The sequence below is a fragment of the Panthera tigris genome, chromosome A1 (genome assembly GCF_018350195.1).
Source record: "Panthera tigris isolate Pti1 chromosome A1, P.tigris_Pti1_mat1.1, whole genome shotgun sequence".
Classification (NCBI taxonomy): Eukaryota; Metazoa; Chordata; class Mammalia; order Carnivora; family Felidae; genus Panthera; species Panthera tigris.
Window position 1 is genome coordinate 220773823 of NC_056660.1, and position 18239 is coordinate 220792061.

The window sequence follows — 18239 nt, forward strand, 5'->3', positions numbered from 1 at the left end:
TCACGCTAATTTAAATTGAACACACTTTACTAGTTATAATTCCCAATTAAAATTCTAGAGCAGGACCTATGGAAGTGAAAAGTGAAGTTATTATTCCTACTCATAATTCTTAACTTGACAGCAAATTCCTTTTTGATTGGCACTATTATGTTCTAAATGTGATTTACTTTAGATATAGTATATTTCTCAAGCCTAGTCATCTAACTATACACTTAACTAACTCCACTGACGGCATGAATTATGCATGTCTTACCAGGTATTTTCCATCTGAAAGTTCCCGAGTCTTCTCCTATCGGCTCAGCCATTGGAAGAATAAGAGCTGTGGATCCTGATTTTGGACAAAATGCAGAAATTGAATACAATATTGTTCCAGGAGATGGGGGAAATTTGTTTGACATCGTCACAGATGAGGATACACAAGAAGGAGTCATCAAATTGAAAAAGGTACATAGACAAGGTTTTGAACAGTTGATTACCCAATAATAATTAAATCACAAAATGACTAAAAGTTGAAAATGGCAGAAATTTTAATTTCCTTAAACGAGCACTATATTAAATTTAAAAAAGACCAAACGGCTCTGAAGTATTCACTTCCTCAGGTATTTGTATTCTGAAAATCAACAGATACATATTTTTTGTTGAAACAGGTCCATGAATTCATTTATTAAAAAATTCTTACAATAATTTAATTGTAATTTGATTTTTAATTGTTACAAACTTAAACAAATATATTAATTAAAATAAGATCTAGGGGCTCCTGGGTGGCTCAGTTGGTTAAGTGTCTGACTGTTGATTTTGGCTCAGGTCATGATCTTATGGTTTGTGAGTTCGAGCCTCATATTGGGTTCTGCACTAACAGCAGGGAGCCTGCTTGGGATTCTTTCTCTCCATCCCTCTCTGCCCCTCCCCTCTCACTGGCTTTCTCTCAAAATTAAAACAACAACAACAACAACAAACATTTAAAATAAAATAAAATAAAATAAAATAAAATAAAATAAAATAAAATAAGATCTAGAGGTAAATTCTAACCCCACCAGCTTTGGTCTTACCGTCTCAGGACTTTTCTGAGACTATAAATGTCTATATAAATATCTAATTCACACATTGCTGGTAAAGGTTTATATCACAGTGGAAGAATCCCTATGTCAGTAATCTATACTACTGAGGAATGGAAGAAATGAACAAGGGTAATGCTGGCCTTGAGGAGGTTTTAAGGAGGTAACTGAAAAGAAGGATTAATGAGAGAGAGAGAGGAGGAAGGGGAGGGAGAATGAGAGGGAAAGATGAAAGGAGAGGGAGAGGGAGAAAAGGTGGGAGAGGGAAGGAAAGGCGGACTCTGATGGGAAGCCACTGAGTAATGTTAAATAGGTTAGGGGCGCCTGGGTGGCTCAGTTGGTTAAGCAACTGATTCTTGGTTTCTGCTCAGGTCATAATTTCGTAGCTCATGATAAGGAGCCACATGCTGGGCTCCATGCTAACAGCACGGAGCCTGCTTGGGATTCTCTCTTTTCTCTCTCTCTGCCCTTCCCTGCTCAAGAGCATGCTCTCCATCTCTCTCTATCTCTCTCTATCAAAATAATAATAATAATAAAAGGGATTAATACAGAGGAGAATCGCAGAAGGGGAGAGCACAATTGTCAATATTAGACAGGTTATAATCTGTGTTTTGTTGGGGAGTGACTTGAAGAAGGGTTATGGAAATGTGAGAAAGAAAAATCACAATTATATTTAGGACGTGTAGATTGTTTCCATATCAGTGAAGCAAATTATAGGAATTTTTAAGAATGGAGTGTAGGAAAAACAGTGATACTCATTTAATTTAGTACTGTTTTCTCCTCTGCTACAAAGCATGTTCTATTCAACCCAAACTGAAGTATATCATATACATTTAATAACGGAAATTATTTTAACCTACAAGAAGTATATTTGCAGTCATTCCCATGAATGAGGTTGATGTTTCCAGATTTGCTCAGGAACTCTGAATTTTAACAAAGAAATGATATATATGACAATAAAAACAATATTGAAAGTAAACACAATTTTCATATAGATTATTTATCACTTTTTATTTCCACTATTGCACATAAACTGTACCTTTCCTACAAATTAATTTAACCACATGACCTCATTCAACACAATTATGCATTTATGTTTAATTTTCAAAGTACTCTTAAAAACTATGTGTCACATTCTTACCAACTTTACTCCTTTATTGTTTCTTCTTGCTTTGCTCATTTTTCTTTTCTATTCAGTAGAAAGTCAATGAAAAGTCTTATCACTTATTTTTTCTCAAAAAGCACTATACTTAAATGACTTACAAACATTAATTTAAATGGAGCAAATATGAATTCTCTTAGTAATAAAGAAAATAATAGAAAATATTTTACATCAACAGTTAATAAAATGTATGTATGAAAATAAGTAGATTTACAAAGTAAAACTGAGGTACAGAAGAGTCAATATTGTGTATGCTATATATTTAAAATCTATATATGCATGTATATTTAAAGTTATACATATATTTTATATTTATACACATTTTATATATTTTATATATTTTTATTTATACATATTTATCATCTGTGCCAATAAAACATTGATGTCTAAGTGTCAACCTGGGAAAATGTGTGGGAAAATGTGTGTTACTTTTTAACACAATTGAAAACATGGCTAACTATAGTCTTTACATTACATCAAAATGGCTTGATCTTTGAAAGTAAATATTTAGTTATATAAATCAATTTTCGTAAATATTTACCTATTATACATCCTCACTAAAGCAATGAGAACAGACCTTTTCCCTTTTTAGCTTATGAAAGATTCATAAAAAGAGTCAAATTTTTGAACAATTTTATTTTGTTGCATTTTTTGATTTAATTTTTTGAGACTTTTCTTTCTTAAGGAGATTAAAAAGGATTTATGAAATTATGACATACAGTTGTTAAAATTGACTTACATAATAAAGAAAACCAGTCTGAAATGTGTATCTCCAAGTATAAAAAGTACATTTTTCTTCCTGCAGTGGATGAATAATTGTCCATTTTGCTGGCATAAAATTTGTCATTTAAATAAAGTTCAGTGTCCATAACTAATGTTCACTCCTTCATTCAACAGGTACTGATGGGGAAGTCACTAAATCTGAGAGCCCACTCTGGATTCTGGGTATAAAGCAGTAAACAAAACAGATCCAATCCCTGAACTGAAGCAGCTTCCACTTAGTTGGGAAAGACAGATGATAAATGCAAAATCACTGACAGCAGCTATAAATTCAAGCTTGAAAAGCATAAAGCAGGGTACAGGGATACAAGTCATTACTGCATTTGGTGGCTCTTATAATGAGGTGGTCAAAAAACGTTTCTCTGACAGGATGAAATTTCAGCAGACTCTTGAATGAAGCAGGAAATGAACCATGTAGTGTCTGAGTGAAGCTTGTTCCAGAAAGATTGGGCAGCAGCTGCAAGGAATCCAGTGGGTTGAGTGCACTAATGAAACGGTTCCCAGCCAGAAATGAAGTCAAAGGTGCAGAGAAAGGGCCCTTCTTGGAAAGCCCAATAGGCCAGTCAGTCCAAGGACTCGAATTAGATCATGGTATGAGAAAGCCCAGGGTGACTTTAGATCTAAGTTACCTCTATCCTTGTAAAGCTGGGATACTGTGGTGTTCTGAGAATAATGACTAGGAAGTAAGGATAGAAATAGACCAGTTACAAACCTACAGAAATAATCCCAGAAACCGTTGATGGAGGTATGGACCATGCCTTGCGTAGTAATTGAGGTTGTGAGAAATGGTGAGATTCTGGCGACATTTTAAAGGGACAGCCAAAACATACTTTCCTAAAAATTCTGATCATCCAGCAAATTACCAAAGAATTGAATAGATTTGTTCTTAGTGTTGTGATTTGTCTTAATGTCTAAGTGAGGAAAACCTAGAGGCAATCTTTTGGAAAGGACAATTGTAGCTTGCAGAGTTCATCTATTAAATCTCAAAAAAAGACAAATCTCCCAGGAGATCACTTCTGTAACAAAATTTTAAAATTACCTATCTGTCTACCTACCTACTTACATACCTACCTACATATCTATCTGCTGTATGTATAATATTTTGTGAGTTTGTACAAATATGTACATGTAGAATTATGACTTGATTAAACATGGCAGAATGATTTCTTGAAAATAAAACCATTAGAAAAATTCTGTTGAATAGAGCCCATGAGAAACTCAAAATTAATTTAAACAACTGCAGTTCTTTAGAGTTTTGGGGGAGGGGTGAAGAATGCATTATAGAATTAGTTGTGTGTATATTCAGTAAGTTCTCAGAAAAGTTTACCTTGTACTTACCTTTAGGAGTCGTAGAAAAATTAGGTGTGTGATGATAAATAAATATGTAAACGTCAATAGCACTATTCCAGTTACATGGTGATCTTTAAATTAGTTTTTTAAAAAATCTCCCTTCAACATCTCAGCATAAAATTGTAAAAAAGGGTTTTAATTAAAACCAAATTCATGCAGGAATTATGTTGTTAATGCATTAGAAAGTCCAAAATATATTCTACCTTTGAATATGGAGCTATTTGATAAATATCAGTTACTTTCATTGTTTGGCTAACATTGAGTATGATATTTTGTTTACCGAGTTTTTCTTTTCTGAACTCAATAAGCAAAATACTGGGTGTTGTATGTAAGTGATGAATCACTAAATTGTCCTCCTGAAACCAACACTACACTATATTTAACTGGAATTTAAATGACATCTTAAAATAAAATAAAATAAAATAAAATAAAATAAAATAAAATACAAAGTTCTCGGAAGCACATATTCTAGTTATTGTTTTATCTCCAAAATCTTTATTTGCTTTCCCTTTACCACTTCCCCTCTCTCTTTCTGAGGAGGGTGTAAGTGAATAAAAATGATAGTCAGGTTTATGAGCAGAGAAGAATGAAAAAAAAAAACAAACTTTTATTAATTTATTTTTTAACGTCAGCCTGAATTCAGTTTATGAGCCCTATGACATAATGTTATTTCACTGTATCACATTGAATTCAGAATAACATTATGAAACTTTACAAATCTTCTTAAGGCACAGGCTATTGGTAAAAAATAAAACAAAACACACAAAAAACTACCCTTAGTCTACACTTATGTCACATTGCATTGAGCAGAATTTAAACAAATAGAAAGTACCCTACATGTTCTTAAGTATTATAACATTAAAAACACTAACAAAATCAAAATATTAGCTGTTAAAAGTTTCATCCCATCTAAAAATTAAGAGATAGGCTACATTTAAAACGAGAGCATAAAGCATTTTAAATTGAGCAATTTTATTCTTAATTGAAAAAGGAAAGGAAATATATTTTACTCTAGTTTTTTTTCTACTGGAGAAGTGAGAATAAAATAATTTATTATATAATTACATAGTTAACAGATATAAATATAAAATTACATGAGTTAAAAACTTTGAGGGACTAAAAATAGAAATATATTTATAGAAGCACTGTAATTTCCTTGTTACTATTAAGAAATAAAAGCAATTAAAATACTGTTGTCAACATTTAAGTTCTGCAAAAGGACAATTTTATTATCTTCCATAATTTCTCAGTTCTCTACCATTTCTACAAAAATGTCTGTTGGTAACTAGGAAATAAAGAGTGCATGTTTAAAGTAAAGAATGATGATGTGATTTCCTCTTTATTTTTAAATAAGTAAAACTTTTGGTTTAAAAAAGAATTCTTACTCTTTGATGTTAGTTGGAAATATTATTTCATTCCAAATAAACATAACTGTTTTCACACTGAATCCAAAGCAGAATTATTTTTTTCCCGTAAAAAAAGGATGTAAAATGTTGTATTCTTTACCAGGATTTTTAGTAAATAGGCTAAGCTCTCAGCGGGTCCCACTGAACCATTCATATTTTACTTAGGTCCTGTTGGTAAAACTCATTTTCTTTTTGAAGTCAAATGGCAAGGAAAGGCTTTCACACCAAATTATTTGGTGAAGAGCACCACCATGTGGTTAATTTTTGAATAACTCTAAGGGGAAACCGATGAAAAAATTTGGAATCGCTTATTTTATGTAGCCAAACATACACCTTTATTAAGTTTAAGACACTCCTGTTTTTAGCCAGTCTGACATGCTTAAGTTTAAAGAAAAAAATAAGTGGTGTTCTTTATTTGTTTCTGTAAATATGTCCCAGTTTTTGTAAATGTTTGTCATCACCTTTTCTTTTAAACATCTTACCTAACTTTGCTAATCAGTCTTATAAACTCTACACTGGCTCCTAGACTGAAATTACCAAAGCAGCTCGTTTTGCTTCCCATCAGGCATTTAAAACTGTGTGTTCTATAGTCTGTTCAAACTCAGAATGACCAAAGTCAAATTCCTTCTCTTCTCCCAACAAGAGTGCTTCTGTTCATGTCTTCTCCTTCCTAGATAAGGCTCCATTTCCTCTCCAGTTTCGTAACCCTCAAATCTAGACTTTTTTGTTATGTTGCTTCTATTGCCATCAACTTCCTTGTGACAAATAGGACGTAAGTCCTGGCCACTAATTTCTCCTGAACATGGGTTAAAATGTCCCTCTTTCTCTGCCTACTGGGTTGCCATGCATCCTCCTGGTTATTCCTTCTACCACTGCAATGGCCATTCTCTGAATATATTCACTTAACTTACCCTTTCCTCTATGAGTGGTTGAAACCTAACCCTGTTTCTCTTACTCTCATGCTAAAGTCCTTTTTTTTTGTTTCCATCATTAGTAAGATACCAAGCAAATCGTCTGTTTTGTATTATCATCTGCTGCACACATGAATAAGCACGCACATATATACAGGCTATTTTCCAACCATACGAAATTCACTGCGATTTCTGCCAAATGCACTAGTCTTCCTTTTGCACAGAAGACACTGCCCCACATAAGTTTCTTAGTTGATTCTTTCTGTTGTTGTTGTTGTTGTTGTTGTTTTTAACTATCTCCCATGTCTCATACCAAAGACTTTCATGAGTCCCTCAGGCAAAGCTGATCACTTCTTACTTTCTTCCAAAACGTCAGCATTTCTTTCAAACGCCTACGATACTTATAGCATTAATACTTTAAACACATCTATTATTCCTACTATATTTGAGCCCCCTAAAGCCACTTTATCATATCTGTATTTGTGTTGTCACAATAAAGGACATTCTTGAAATATACAGGGTGTTTAAATTTTTTATTGACTACAGAACAAATGCATTGTGTTGGTTTATTGTTTTAATTTATGATGCATCATTTTTTAGTTCTCAGTACTATGTAAAGTTTAATGTATTTTATAAATTACTTAGAAAGATAGTGTTTTACTGATTATGCATATGAGAAATAAGAAACTCAAAGAAAAAAGGTAACTTTTTCAAAGTTGAACAGCTTGTAAATTATAGTATGTTTGAAAAGCATATTAACTGTTATAACTATTGTTACCAACAATATATGTTAGAAGTAAAATGTGAGAGGGGCGCCTGTTTGGCTCAGTCAGTTGGGCCTCTGACTTTTTCTCAGGTCATGATCTTACCATTCATAGGTTCAAGCCCCACATCAGACTCTATGCTGACAGCTCAGAACCTTCTCAGGAACCTGCTTTGGATTCTGTGTCTCCCTCTCTCTCTGCCCCTCCCCCACTCACTCTCTCCCTCTCTCTCTCTCTCTCTCTCTCTCTCTCAAAAATAATTAAACATTAAAAAAAGAGAAGTAAATTGTGAACTTGGTTATTCAAGAAAGCTCAAAAAATAATTGGCCTCCCTAGATGATCATGATCTATATACTGTGTGTGCATGTAAAACACGTATTTTACTTAAGTATTTATAAAAGTTAATGTAATCTTTCATTTTTAGGGTAAAATCTTTCGTTTATCCCAAACCCTTAAGTAGAGGCACTAGAGTTTCTTTCAGTATTCTTTTTTGTTTTGTTTTGTCTTGCTGAATTAGTTACTGAATTTGTTCCAAAAAGTATCATCACTAAAATATGGGCATAGAGCGAATAATGCCCATGATTCTTAAACTAATTCATTAAAACTATCAAAAATTCGTAGTGCTACAAAAATCTGGAGTCTAAATTATGCCCACAAAAATTAAAGGCATTTCTAACAAATAGTTCTGTGACAAATTTATGTAGAGGTAACTTTTAGGAAGTACATGTTTCTTCACTTTAATAATTTTATTTAGAAAATACATTTTTTGTCTGGTCATTCCATTGGGTTTCTTTCTGTTTTAGTTTTTTTTTTTTTTTTTTTAATTTTAAAACTGAAAGGCTGTTGAAATTTGTCAACAACTAAAATTCAGGTTTTAAAAATGGCCACATTTGACTTGTTTCCCTTTTTTGTTGGGGAATTTTTACCTAATCATGTAACAACTTTTATGCATCAAATAATTAGTTCATGGGGGCACCTGGCTGGCTCAGCTGGTTGAGCTTCAGACTCTTTGTTTTGGCTCAGGTCATGATCTCCTGGATTGTAAATTCAAGCCCAGTGTCGGGCTCCGTGCTGACAGTGCGGAGTCTGTTTGAGATTCTCTCTCTGCTCCTCCCCACTCTCCTTCAGCACGCAGGCTCTCTCTCTCTCTCTCAAAAATAGGTAAATAAACTTAAACAAAAATAATTACCTCTCTAGTTTTTAGTAAGTTGCTGAGTTGAATTCCTTCCTCAACAGTGATAGGATACACAAACTGCCATCTACCCCCAACACACAGAACATGATCTGACCCCCAAGTTTTACATTTTTCCATACCATTTACTGCCGCTCAACATGGTACATATTTTGCTTATGTATCTTATTGTTGTCCATCAACTCCTAGGAGACAGCAAACTCCACACAGGTGGTGATTTTTGTCTGCTTTGCTCAGTTCTAGCATGGGTAATCATGTCTAGAACGTGGTAGGATGTTCAAAAAATATACCTTCATTGAAAGGTATAGAATTTATTCTATGGAATTTAACCTTTGCTCACCTTCCATCAGGGTCATTAGCTTCTGACTTCCCCATGCGTGGTTCTTCTTATCTCAGTTCCTATCATTATTACATCCTCAGGAATGCATTTCCTGGGTGCCTGGGTGGCTCAGTCAGTTAAGAGGTCGATTTGGCTCAATCATGCATGATCTTGTGACTTGTGGGTTTGAGCCCCATATCTTGCTCTCTGCTGTTGGCATGGAGCCCACACTTTGGATCCTGTCTCCCTCTCTCTGTCCCTCCCCCGCTCAAGCTCACTCTCTGTCTTTGTCTCTCTCAAAAATAAATAAACATGAAAAAAATGCACTTCCAATGTGCTCTATGTAATTATGTTTCCTCTTGTCTTATTACCTCATTTTCCTCATAAATCTTAACACTAGCTGAAAATGATGTACTTACTAATTTTGTTGTTGTTGTTGTTGTTGTTGTTGTTGTTGTGGCGGCCATCCTTTTCTACAATATAAGGCTTGTGATAAAATGGACTTCATTTAACTTGTTAACCACTCTATTCTCAACACCAAACATTTGATTTGATCAATGTGAATTTAAATTGATGTGAATAAATCAAAGAAGTACGTGCACATATCATCTATGAATGATTTTCTATGTAACATGAGTTGTGGTCAAGTTCTGGAATAAATTCTTATGAAACAGAAAGTGCCAGCAACAAATAAATAAATTGGTTACCATGTTGATCATAAAACTAAGTTTTGGGAAACTTAATTTTCCTTTAAAATGACGCTTGATCAGAAAATCTTATCTTTGTAGCACACCCTGGCATAAAGAAATTACTTTGTAAGATCTTTTCCGTCTTGTCTTTTCATCATGGTTCAGGCTGGTATAAGTCTGTTTTCTGCTTGTCCTAAAAGGCACCTACCCTGATTTCGATAAAGGTTCAGCCTTCAGTCATTTGGATTGATTGAAAATATTTCCTTCTACTGGCCATTAGGAACCACTATATGATTGAGAAAGTAGAATCTTATTACTAAAGAATATATTGTGTTGAGTGATGACTTTACTCTGTTGGCAAAAGAATACCGATACATGTTAACCATAAAAATTGAAGCAATATAGAGGAGTAAAAAGTAAAGACAGATGGAAGTGTGGGTCAGAGGATACTGTAACTGGGTCCTCTGCCGAAACCTCAGCGCCTCTCAGGCTGAAATCAAGGCATCGGCTGGGGTGCCATCTGATTTGAAGCTTAGAGACACTTTCCAAGCTTATTGGTTGTGGGCAGAATTCATTTCTTTGTGGCTTTATGACTGAGGTCGGTATTTCTTGCTAGTTATTGGCTAGGTTTCAGTGTCAACTCCGATAGGCGCCCCTTGAGTACTTGCCAGGTGGTTTCTACCCTCATGAGTTTACTTCTTCAAGGCCAGGAGGAAATTATCCGCACTGCCTTTTTTTATTTATTTTTATTTTTTAAGTTTATTGTAACCATCAGGTGGGAGTGGCACCTTAATCAAGTAGGTAAATAAAATGAATAAAATGTAGATCTTGTCTAGAAAGAAGTTGCCCAATCATGTAGATAATCAGGAGCATTTTGATGTCTAGGAGAAAGTAAGGGCGGAGGACGGGAACATATGGTATTAGTGGCTATATTCTGAGACAGAAGTGAATTCTGGCCCTCCTCCCTCCAAAGGGGTAAGTATAAGCTAGGACAGCTCAGTTAGCTTTGTAGGCAAAAGTACCCAAGGTGATCATGTCAAAATAATCTTACGTTAGAAGATAGGGGTCAGTATGATGGAAAATTATATTTCACATTCATAGAGCATTTAGGATTTATAAAAACAGGAAACATATGTTTCTATGTCCTTTAATTTGAATGACCTAGCACAGCCCTCTTTCATACACATCGGTCTCTCTCATTCATTAAACGAGATGACATGTTTCTCACTAATTTCTGAGTTTGTTAAATGTAGAAAGAGCAAATCTTGTCATTGCACCCAGGAAGTATTCCAAGCCTCACCACCATGTAGGCTGTTGATATTTTTTAAATCAATTCAATATTAAATGGCTTAATTTTGTTAGATATTTCTTCTTTTTCTCAACCTAAAGTTACCATTTTAATAATTTGAATTTTGTTAATTCCACTGAGACACTATTACAATAAGCCTAACTGAGGTTCAAAAGGATATCCCTTTAATATTTAAAAATGGTTTTCCTATCTTGCTTTGGTCTTCATTCTACGTAAACATTCTCAGTAATTGTTAACAGTTTCATATTTTCTGCTTGAATAATGCTTTGCTGTCCTATTCTGGCAATTGTTTTTTGTTGTTGTTGTTTGTTGTTTTGTTTTGCTTTTTCATGATTTTGATTCCTTTAACAAAACACAGTAGTCAAGCGGTAGGCTTATCGAAATAGCATCATGGGACTACCTCCTTTTTCGTTCTTGATATTATGTTCCTATTCAGTTAACCAATAGCTAAAATATCAATGATGGCATATTATGCATGCCATTATTTACTTTTATTGGCTTAATGATAAATTGAAATTCTTAACAAAACAGATGGAAATTGAAGAAAATCAATATCATATTGACATAATATAATAGGCAAATAGGCATGAGACAAGTCACTAAAAATACATAAAAAGATAAAAGAAAACATTGAGCGCAAAGCAGATAAAAAATGAATAAAATTGGACAAATTAGATAAATAAGGGAATAATTACAGGGAAAATAAATATAGATTCCCCTGAATGAAAATGATTGTGAACAGAACTTAATGTCACGTCTCGGTGGTGTTGCTATTTGCTCTAATAAACTCCATGGAATTGTGAGAGTTTTTGAGGATTTCACAGGGATTTTTTTTTAAATTTTCCATTTTCATCCTCAGAGAAAGTGCATAAAATTATGGTCTTATCCTTAAGGGAGAAATAGATCTCCCTTATTTTCCCCAGGTGTGCTGAGGCAAAAAACAGATCTGTTGACACAGCAATTAGCAAGTCATTGGAGTCATAGCAGGGGGAATTAATTTAGAAAACAGAAACTACTAAAAGTCCCTGAAAATCTCTATGTTAATGTTAATTTCATATTGTTTTAGTTTTTCATAGGTGATGAGAAGGGAGAGCCATTGACTCTAAAGTTTATATAAAACACGTGGCAACCCCATATTTCCAGAATGTAATATTTTCAGTTATTTGTAACATAAAACAAATATTCAGAATAAAAGTGAAAATAAGTAGTAGTAACGTATTAAAATAGAGAATCAGTGACTTCTGGACAGATGACTTCCAAACACCATGTTTCACAATTGTGTTTAATTTGATCATATATGTTCAAGGTAAAAGATTGGTAAAATATCCTAATGATGCATTACAATGCCTACTAATTATATATACAATGCTGAGAATACCAAAGACCAAAACTCTATAATTACCACTGTGTATGCTTTAAATCCTGACAGAGTCCTTTTTTTTTAGTGAAAAGACTTAAACAGTAAAAAAAAATTAATAAAAAATTATATTACTGTCAAAATAAGAAGAGTAGTTCAAGAAAAAAAAACATATTTTATTGTACCAAATTTTAAGCTGGAATGTAGACTGTCCTAGCTATCCAATTTCAATTTTATTGTATTTTAATGATAGCTTAATTCCACTAGATGTCAGTATTGTATAAGATCAGAAAATAACTTGCCTTAAAATTTCTCTTGGTGTTTTAACTGCTCCTACAAAATGAATTAAGCCCTACTTAAGCATGTATGTGCACATACGTGCCATTTTAGTATATGCAACTAATTATCGTTACAAGTTACCCAGAGTAATCTACAAGAGCGTGATTCCGAAAATGTGTCTTTACCCACTAATTACAAGCTTTGAAACCGATTCAGAATTGGTATTACCTTGCAAATGTTCTGAAACAATGTTCACCATCTTTGCCACATTCTATATGCATGCACCTCTTCATTTTCGATTTGTCCTTATTCCAGCCATTAGACTTTGAAACAAAGAAGGCATATACTTTTAAAGTAGAAGCCTCCAACCTTCACATTGACCACAGATTTCACTCCGCGGGCCCTTTTAAAGACACAGCCACAGTGAAGATCAGTGTGCTGGATATTGAGGAACCACCGGTGTTTAGCAAGCCGCTCTATACCATGGAGGTTTATGAAGACACTCCAGTTGGGACCATCATCGGTGCTGTCACTGCACAAGACCTAGATGTGGGCAGTAGTGCTGTTCGGTAAGAAAAAGAAACTTTTCATTTTCTGTGTGTCAGAAGAGAAAGGAAAAACGATGCTCTGTCCAAACCTGCATGGATGATTTAGTTTGGGGAAAATGTTATGCCTTCGCGTGATACGTATTAGAGGAAAAGCCACAGGATTTGAACAAAGACATCTGCTATCAGTCCCTGTAGCAGTGGCTTAACAGTGGCATGATGGTGAACATGTTACTCAAGCTAACCAGTCGCGATTTTTCCTTTGTAAAAGGCATTTATTAATACAACCTCAAAGGATGAATTCCCATGATTCATGATATGGAGATACTTTCACAGTACCTGAAGTATAGTAGACATTTAATACATTTTTTCAATTACTCAAAAATCTCTGTCTCTTGCTGGAAGTTAGTGTTTGAGAAAGATGGTTTGACCACTTGCCATTTGCAGTTCATTTTTTTCACTGACAATTGTGTCCACTGATGAAAGCATTTAGAGCCAGTTCTAGGGTAAGATGAATTATGGGACTGCTCAAAGCCCAGACGTTACAAAGAGCTCCTTTTGCTATAAGGCTGCTGGGTAGTGAGTCAACAAAGCCATCGGTAGAGTAAGAAAAGAATCTCTCTCTCTCCTTCCTCCCGAAACCCATACATTCCATTTGTACTACTACTGAAACAGTGGGATTTCCCTTTCCCTCACTTATACATCGATTCTGCAACATAGTTTGAGACTTCCTATTGATTCAACTCTATTTCTTCTGAACCTTTCAATTCCCTGCTAGCTGCCCATATCCCACATGCATACAAGCACTGGGAAACCAAAAAAAAAAAAAAAAAAAAAAAAAAAAAGTAGAAAAGAAAGAGAGAGAGCAGTGTGTGATTTGTTCTGAATCTTCCACCTCTAAGGGGTTAAACTTTCATATACAAAATCAGACCAAAGAAAAGTTGGCTTTTGATGCAAAAACACTATTGACCTAAGGAAAATATATAGACATATCTTATAAGACTTTCTGTCATGGGGCAATAATACAAAAAAATGCATAAATCATTCAGTGGTTACCTCAACACATTCATAGCATATAGGAAAGTCTCAGGAAATGGCTTGAGAGCAGGTAAGCCTTGTTCTTTGTATTCATATGAATCTATCTCCCAAGATGGTCTGAGTATTCCTCTTCTCGAAACACGTCAGTGGTCAGGAGAGAACGCTAAAGAAGCACCATTTGTCTTGGGAAAGAGAAGAGAAATAGAAACTCCTGAGTGCCCCTACATGTCAGGTTGAATGCTGGTTAATTTCCTCATTGGATTCAAGTTGTTGTTCTACATGTCCATTTTACAACATGACTCACACTCGGTTAAACTCCAGAAGAGTGTGTTTATTACTAGTGTTTGTAGAAGCGTTCTCAAGAATCAGCTCTGTTAGTAGTTGTTATATATTAACCTGTCATCATTCATCAATCCTATTCTTAAGACCACAAGTGTGCTGTTGATAATTGTGAAACTGGGAAATGCCTCGTGAGTAGATTTACGGGGAATTTCGAGAATATAAACAGTTACAGAAGAAATATTGAAGGCTCTAAGGAAAGTAGTAGGTAAATAAATATGGATTGAAATTCTCTATGATACATACAGTAAATGAGAATTCTGGAACATAGTGAAACAAGAGATCTAGAGAACGTGCTAAGTTATTTAATTTACTGTATGTTCTATCTTTGAAGACTGATCAAAGCATGATGGGATCAAAATATTTATAAAATACGAACTTAATGCAGTATGTCAAAAACAAAACCAAACAAATCAGAGAATTTATAAGGAAACCCACCACCTGGCAAAGGTGGGGTGGTGGTGAGGGTTTCAGATTTCCAAATACAAGAACATGTTTAGAGTTAAGATCCTGGTGTGAGGAATAAAGGAAAGCTATGTTTTAGAGAAACAATTCAACTGTAAGACTGGTTTTGTTGTTGTTGTTGTTGGGGGGGGGGGTTACTGTCACACGAGCTAGTGTCCGACAAGAGCTACTGTATATGGAATAAAGCGGCATCACTAGCCTTCCTTCTAATGGGTTGAGCAGCCTGACTCACCAAAGCTGTAGACACAAATGGATCTAATTGATCCCCGTGAGGGGTTGTCAAAAGACAGAGCCGCTTTTGAATCAACATGAAAGCTCTCTTCCTTCCATGTCCTTGGAGTAAACAATAAGCTTGAATCATGTCAGTTGAGGAAACATAGGGTATGAATCATCGTATTTTGGGCCTGAAAACATGTTTGCCCACTTAAAAATGGTAGTAAAAAGATGTTGTGAAAAATAAGCATCAAAATGTGAAATTACCTAACATTTAGGTACACTTTGTTTCCCTTTGCTTCACTGTCTTTTCACAGGGTTACTGTACAAGGCATTAATTCAGAGCTACATTATTCCATACCAGTGGGTATTTTATTACCTTTTTAAGGTTTATTTATTTATTTTCAGAAAAGAGAGAGAGAGGGAGAGAGAGAGAGAGAGAGACCACAAGTGGGCGAGGGGCAGAGAGAGAGGGAGAGAGACAGAATTCCCAGCAGGCTTCATGCTGTCAGTGCAGAGCTCGATCCCATGTACCGTGGGTTCATGACCTGAGCTGCAATCCAGAGTCAAATGGTTAACTGACTGAGCCACCGAGGCACCCCAGTATATTTTTTTATTATCACTGAGCCCAGAATAAAGAACCAGAATGCAATGGCATTAAGCAAGGATTAAAACAATTTTGAAGAAAGGTACAGTTGGGTGTAATAACTCCAAATGTAGTTGACCCTTGAACAATGTGGGGGTTAGTGGCTCTAACCCTCTGCATAGTTGAAAATCCACACATAACTTGACTCCCCAAAATCTCTAATAGCCTACTATTGACCAGAACCCTCATGATTAATGTAAGAAGCCATTAACATATATTTTGTATGTTATATATATTATATACTGCATTCTTAAAATAACGTAAGCCAGAAAAATAAAACGTATTAACAAAAGCATGAGGATGATAAAATACATTTACAAAACTGTTTGGTATGTATCAAAGAAGACCCTCATATAAGTGGACCTGTGCCGTTGAAACTTGTGTTGTTCAGGAGTCAACCGTATACCATATCTGGTCCCCCCCATCCCAAGCTTAATTTCTCATTATTGTTTCCTTTACTCTTCTAACCTTTGCTATTAGATACATTCATTTCCTGTCTCTAATGTTCTGTATCCTTTGACCCTCTTATTATATAGTTTATGAGAACAGTTTCTTGTGAGTCAAGTGAGAATGAGTTTGCCCACCACTGGTGAAGTGAGGGATTTTCACAACAGTAGTCTCTTAAGCTTAGAAATGAAATTTAAAATATATGATCACTATTCAGTTACATGAAAATTAACATTTGTCTTGAGTATGAGTGATTTGAGCTACAGAGAGATTTTAGTGGATAATTTTGTTCAGTCTGCCATGTTTCTTTGTTACAAAGACGTAAACTTCTTAGTTATCCTATGAATTTTAAAAGAAAATTTAATCTAATTAATTTTATGTATAAAATGGGAAAATGGATAATTCAATTCTAAACTCAATCTATGTAAGAAGTATGGGATGATAAGAATCTGATGACTCAAAGTAAAATGTATTTTGTACATATAAACTTCCATATATAAATTCAAAATTATATAATTTAATTGAACAACTAAGATGCTCCTTATTCATGTAACCTTCTGTTTAACGGTATTTCTAACTGAAACCTACCACTTAAATCAAGTAGTAAAATCAATTAATACACAGAAAACCATTATCAATTACCATAAGTAGATTGTAATATTTAAAATAATTAATAACTTGTCATTAAAATAGAAATGTTTATCTGTGTCCTGCTTAAAATTATCTGAAATCCTAAATTTGGTCTGTTCACCAGAGTTTTGGGAAAAAAAAAAATCTGTAATCAACTGGAATTGATTTTTTTCATCATGAATTAAGAGACTATCAGTGTAGCTGATTTTTATTTGAGAGACATTTCCAATACATCAAAAATCTTATTATATGGACAGGAAGTTGAGCTCAACTACAAAACACCCTTAGGAAGTGAGAGGAAAAAGAGACCCAGCTTATCAAATACCATCTGGTAGCAACATATATAATTTATTTTCAGTGGTAATTAAATGGTAAAAATTCGGGCTGCCTGGGTGGCTCAGTCAGTTGATCGTCCAACTTCGGCTCAGGTCATGATCTCATGGTTCCTGAGTTCGGGCCCCGCATCGGGCTCTGTGCTGACAGCTCAGAGCCTGGAACCTGTTTCTGATTCTGTGTCTCCCTCTCTCTCTGCCCCTCCCCCTCACGCGCTGTGTCTCTCTCTGCCTCTCAGAAATAAAGAAAAAACTAATAAAAAAAGATTTGAAAAAATGGTAAAAATTCAGGGGTGTCTGGGTTGCTCAGTCAGTTGAATGTCCGATTTTGGCTCAGGTCATGATATCGTAGTTCGTGAGTTCAAGCCCCACATGGACTCACTGCTGTCAGTGCAGATCCCACGTCAGATCTTCTTTCCCCGTCCTCCCATTTTTGCACTCCCTGTCTCTCAACAACACGAAACAAAACAAAACAAAAAACAGGCAAAACTTCAAAATTCAAAAAGTCGCCCACTCCCAGACATTAATACATTCAGCCTCTACTGCAGTGTCTAAATTCCACATTCCCCTTTTCCCCCTAAGTTTCTTTGAATTTTTCCATAATACCAGGTTCTACTTTTTCTTCTCATATTTACATCATTTGTATGCCATATCTTTATTTTTTCACAACGTCTTTAATTTTTCATTCTCCACTTTCATTTTCACTTATTTAGTGAGATTTTTGTACGATTAAATGATGAGGTATTGGTATAAGTTTTTTTTTTACATTTTAATTTATTTATTAAGTTTTTCATAGATGTCTTGCATTTTTTTGATGTTTATTTATTTTGAAGGAGAGCATGAGGGGGAAGGGGCAGAGAGAGAAGGAGACCCAGGATCCAAAGCAGGCTCCAGGCTCTGAGCTGTCAGCACATAGCCTGACACAGGGCTTCAACCCATGAGCTGTGAGATCATGACCTGAGCTGAGGTCGGATGTTCAACTGACTGAGCCACCCAGGCACCCCAGATTTT

The 18239-nt window shown here is 34.9% G+C and overlaps 1 protein-coding gene across 1 annotated transcript in view; it reads left to right on the forward strand.

Annotated features, from left to right (window-relative positions):
* CDH12 (cadherin 12) overlaps positions 1-18239 on the forward strand; it is a 291099-nt gene that overhangs the window by 230215 nt on the left and 42645 nt on the right. The window contains exons 6-7 of the mRNA XM_007075935.3: positions 257-444; positions 12889-13142. Coding sequence (XP_007075997.1) covers positions 257-444; positions 12889-13142 — 442 coding nt within the window. The remainder of the gene's footprint in view (positions 1-256; positions 445-12888; positions 13143-18239) is intronic.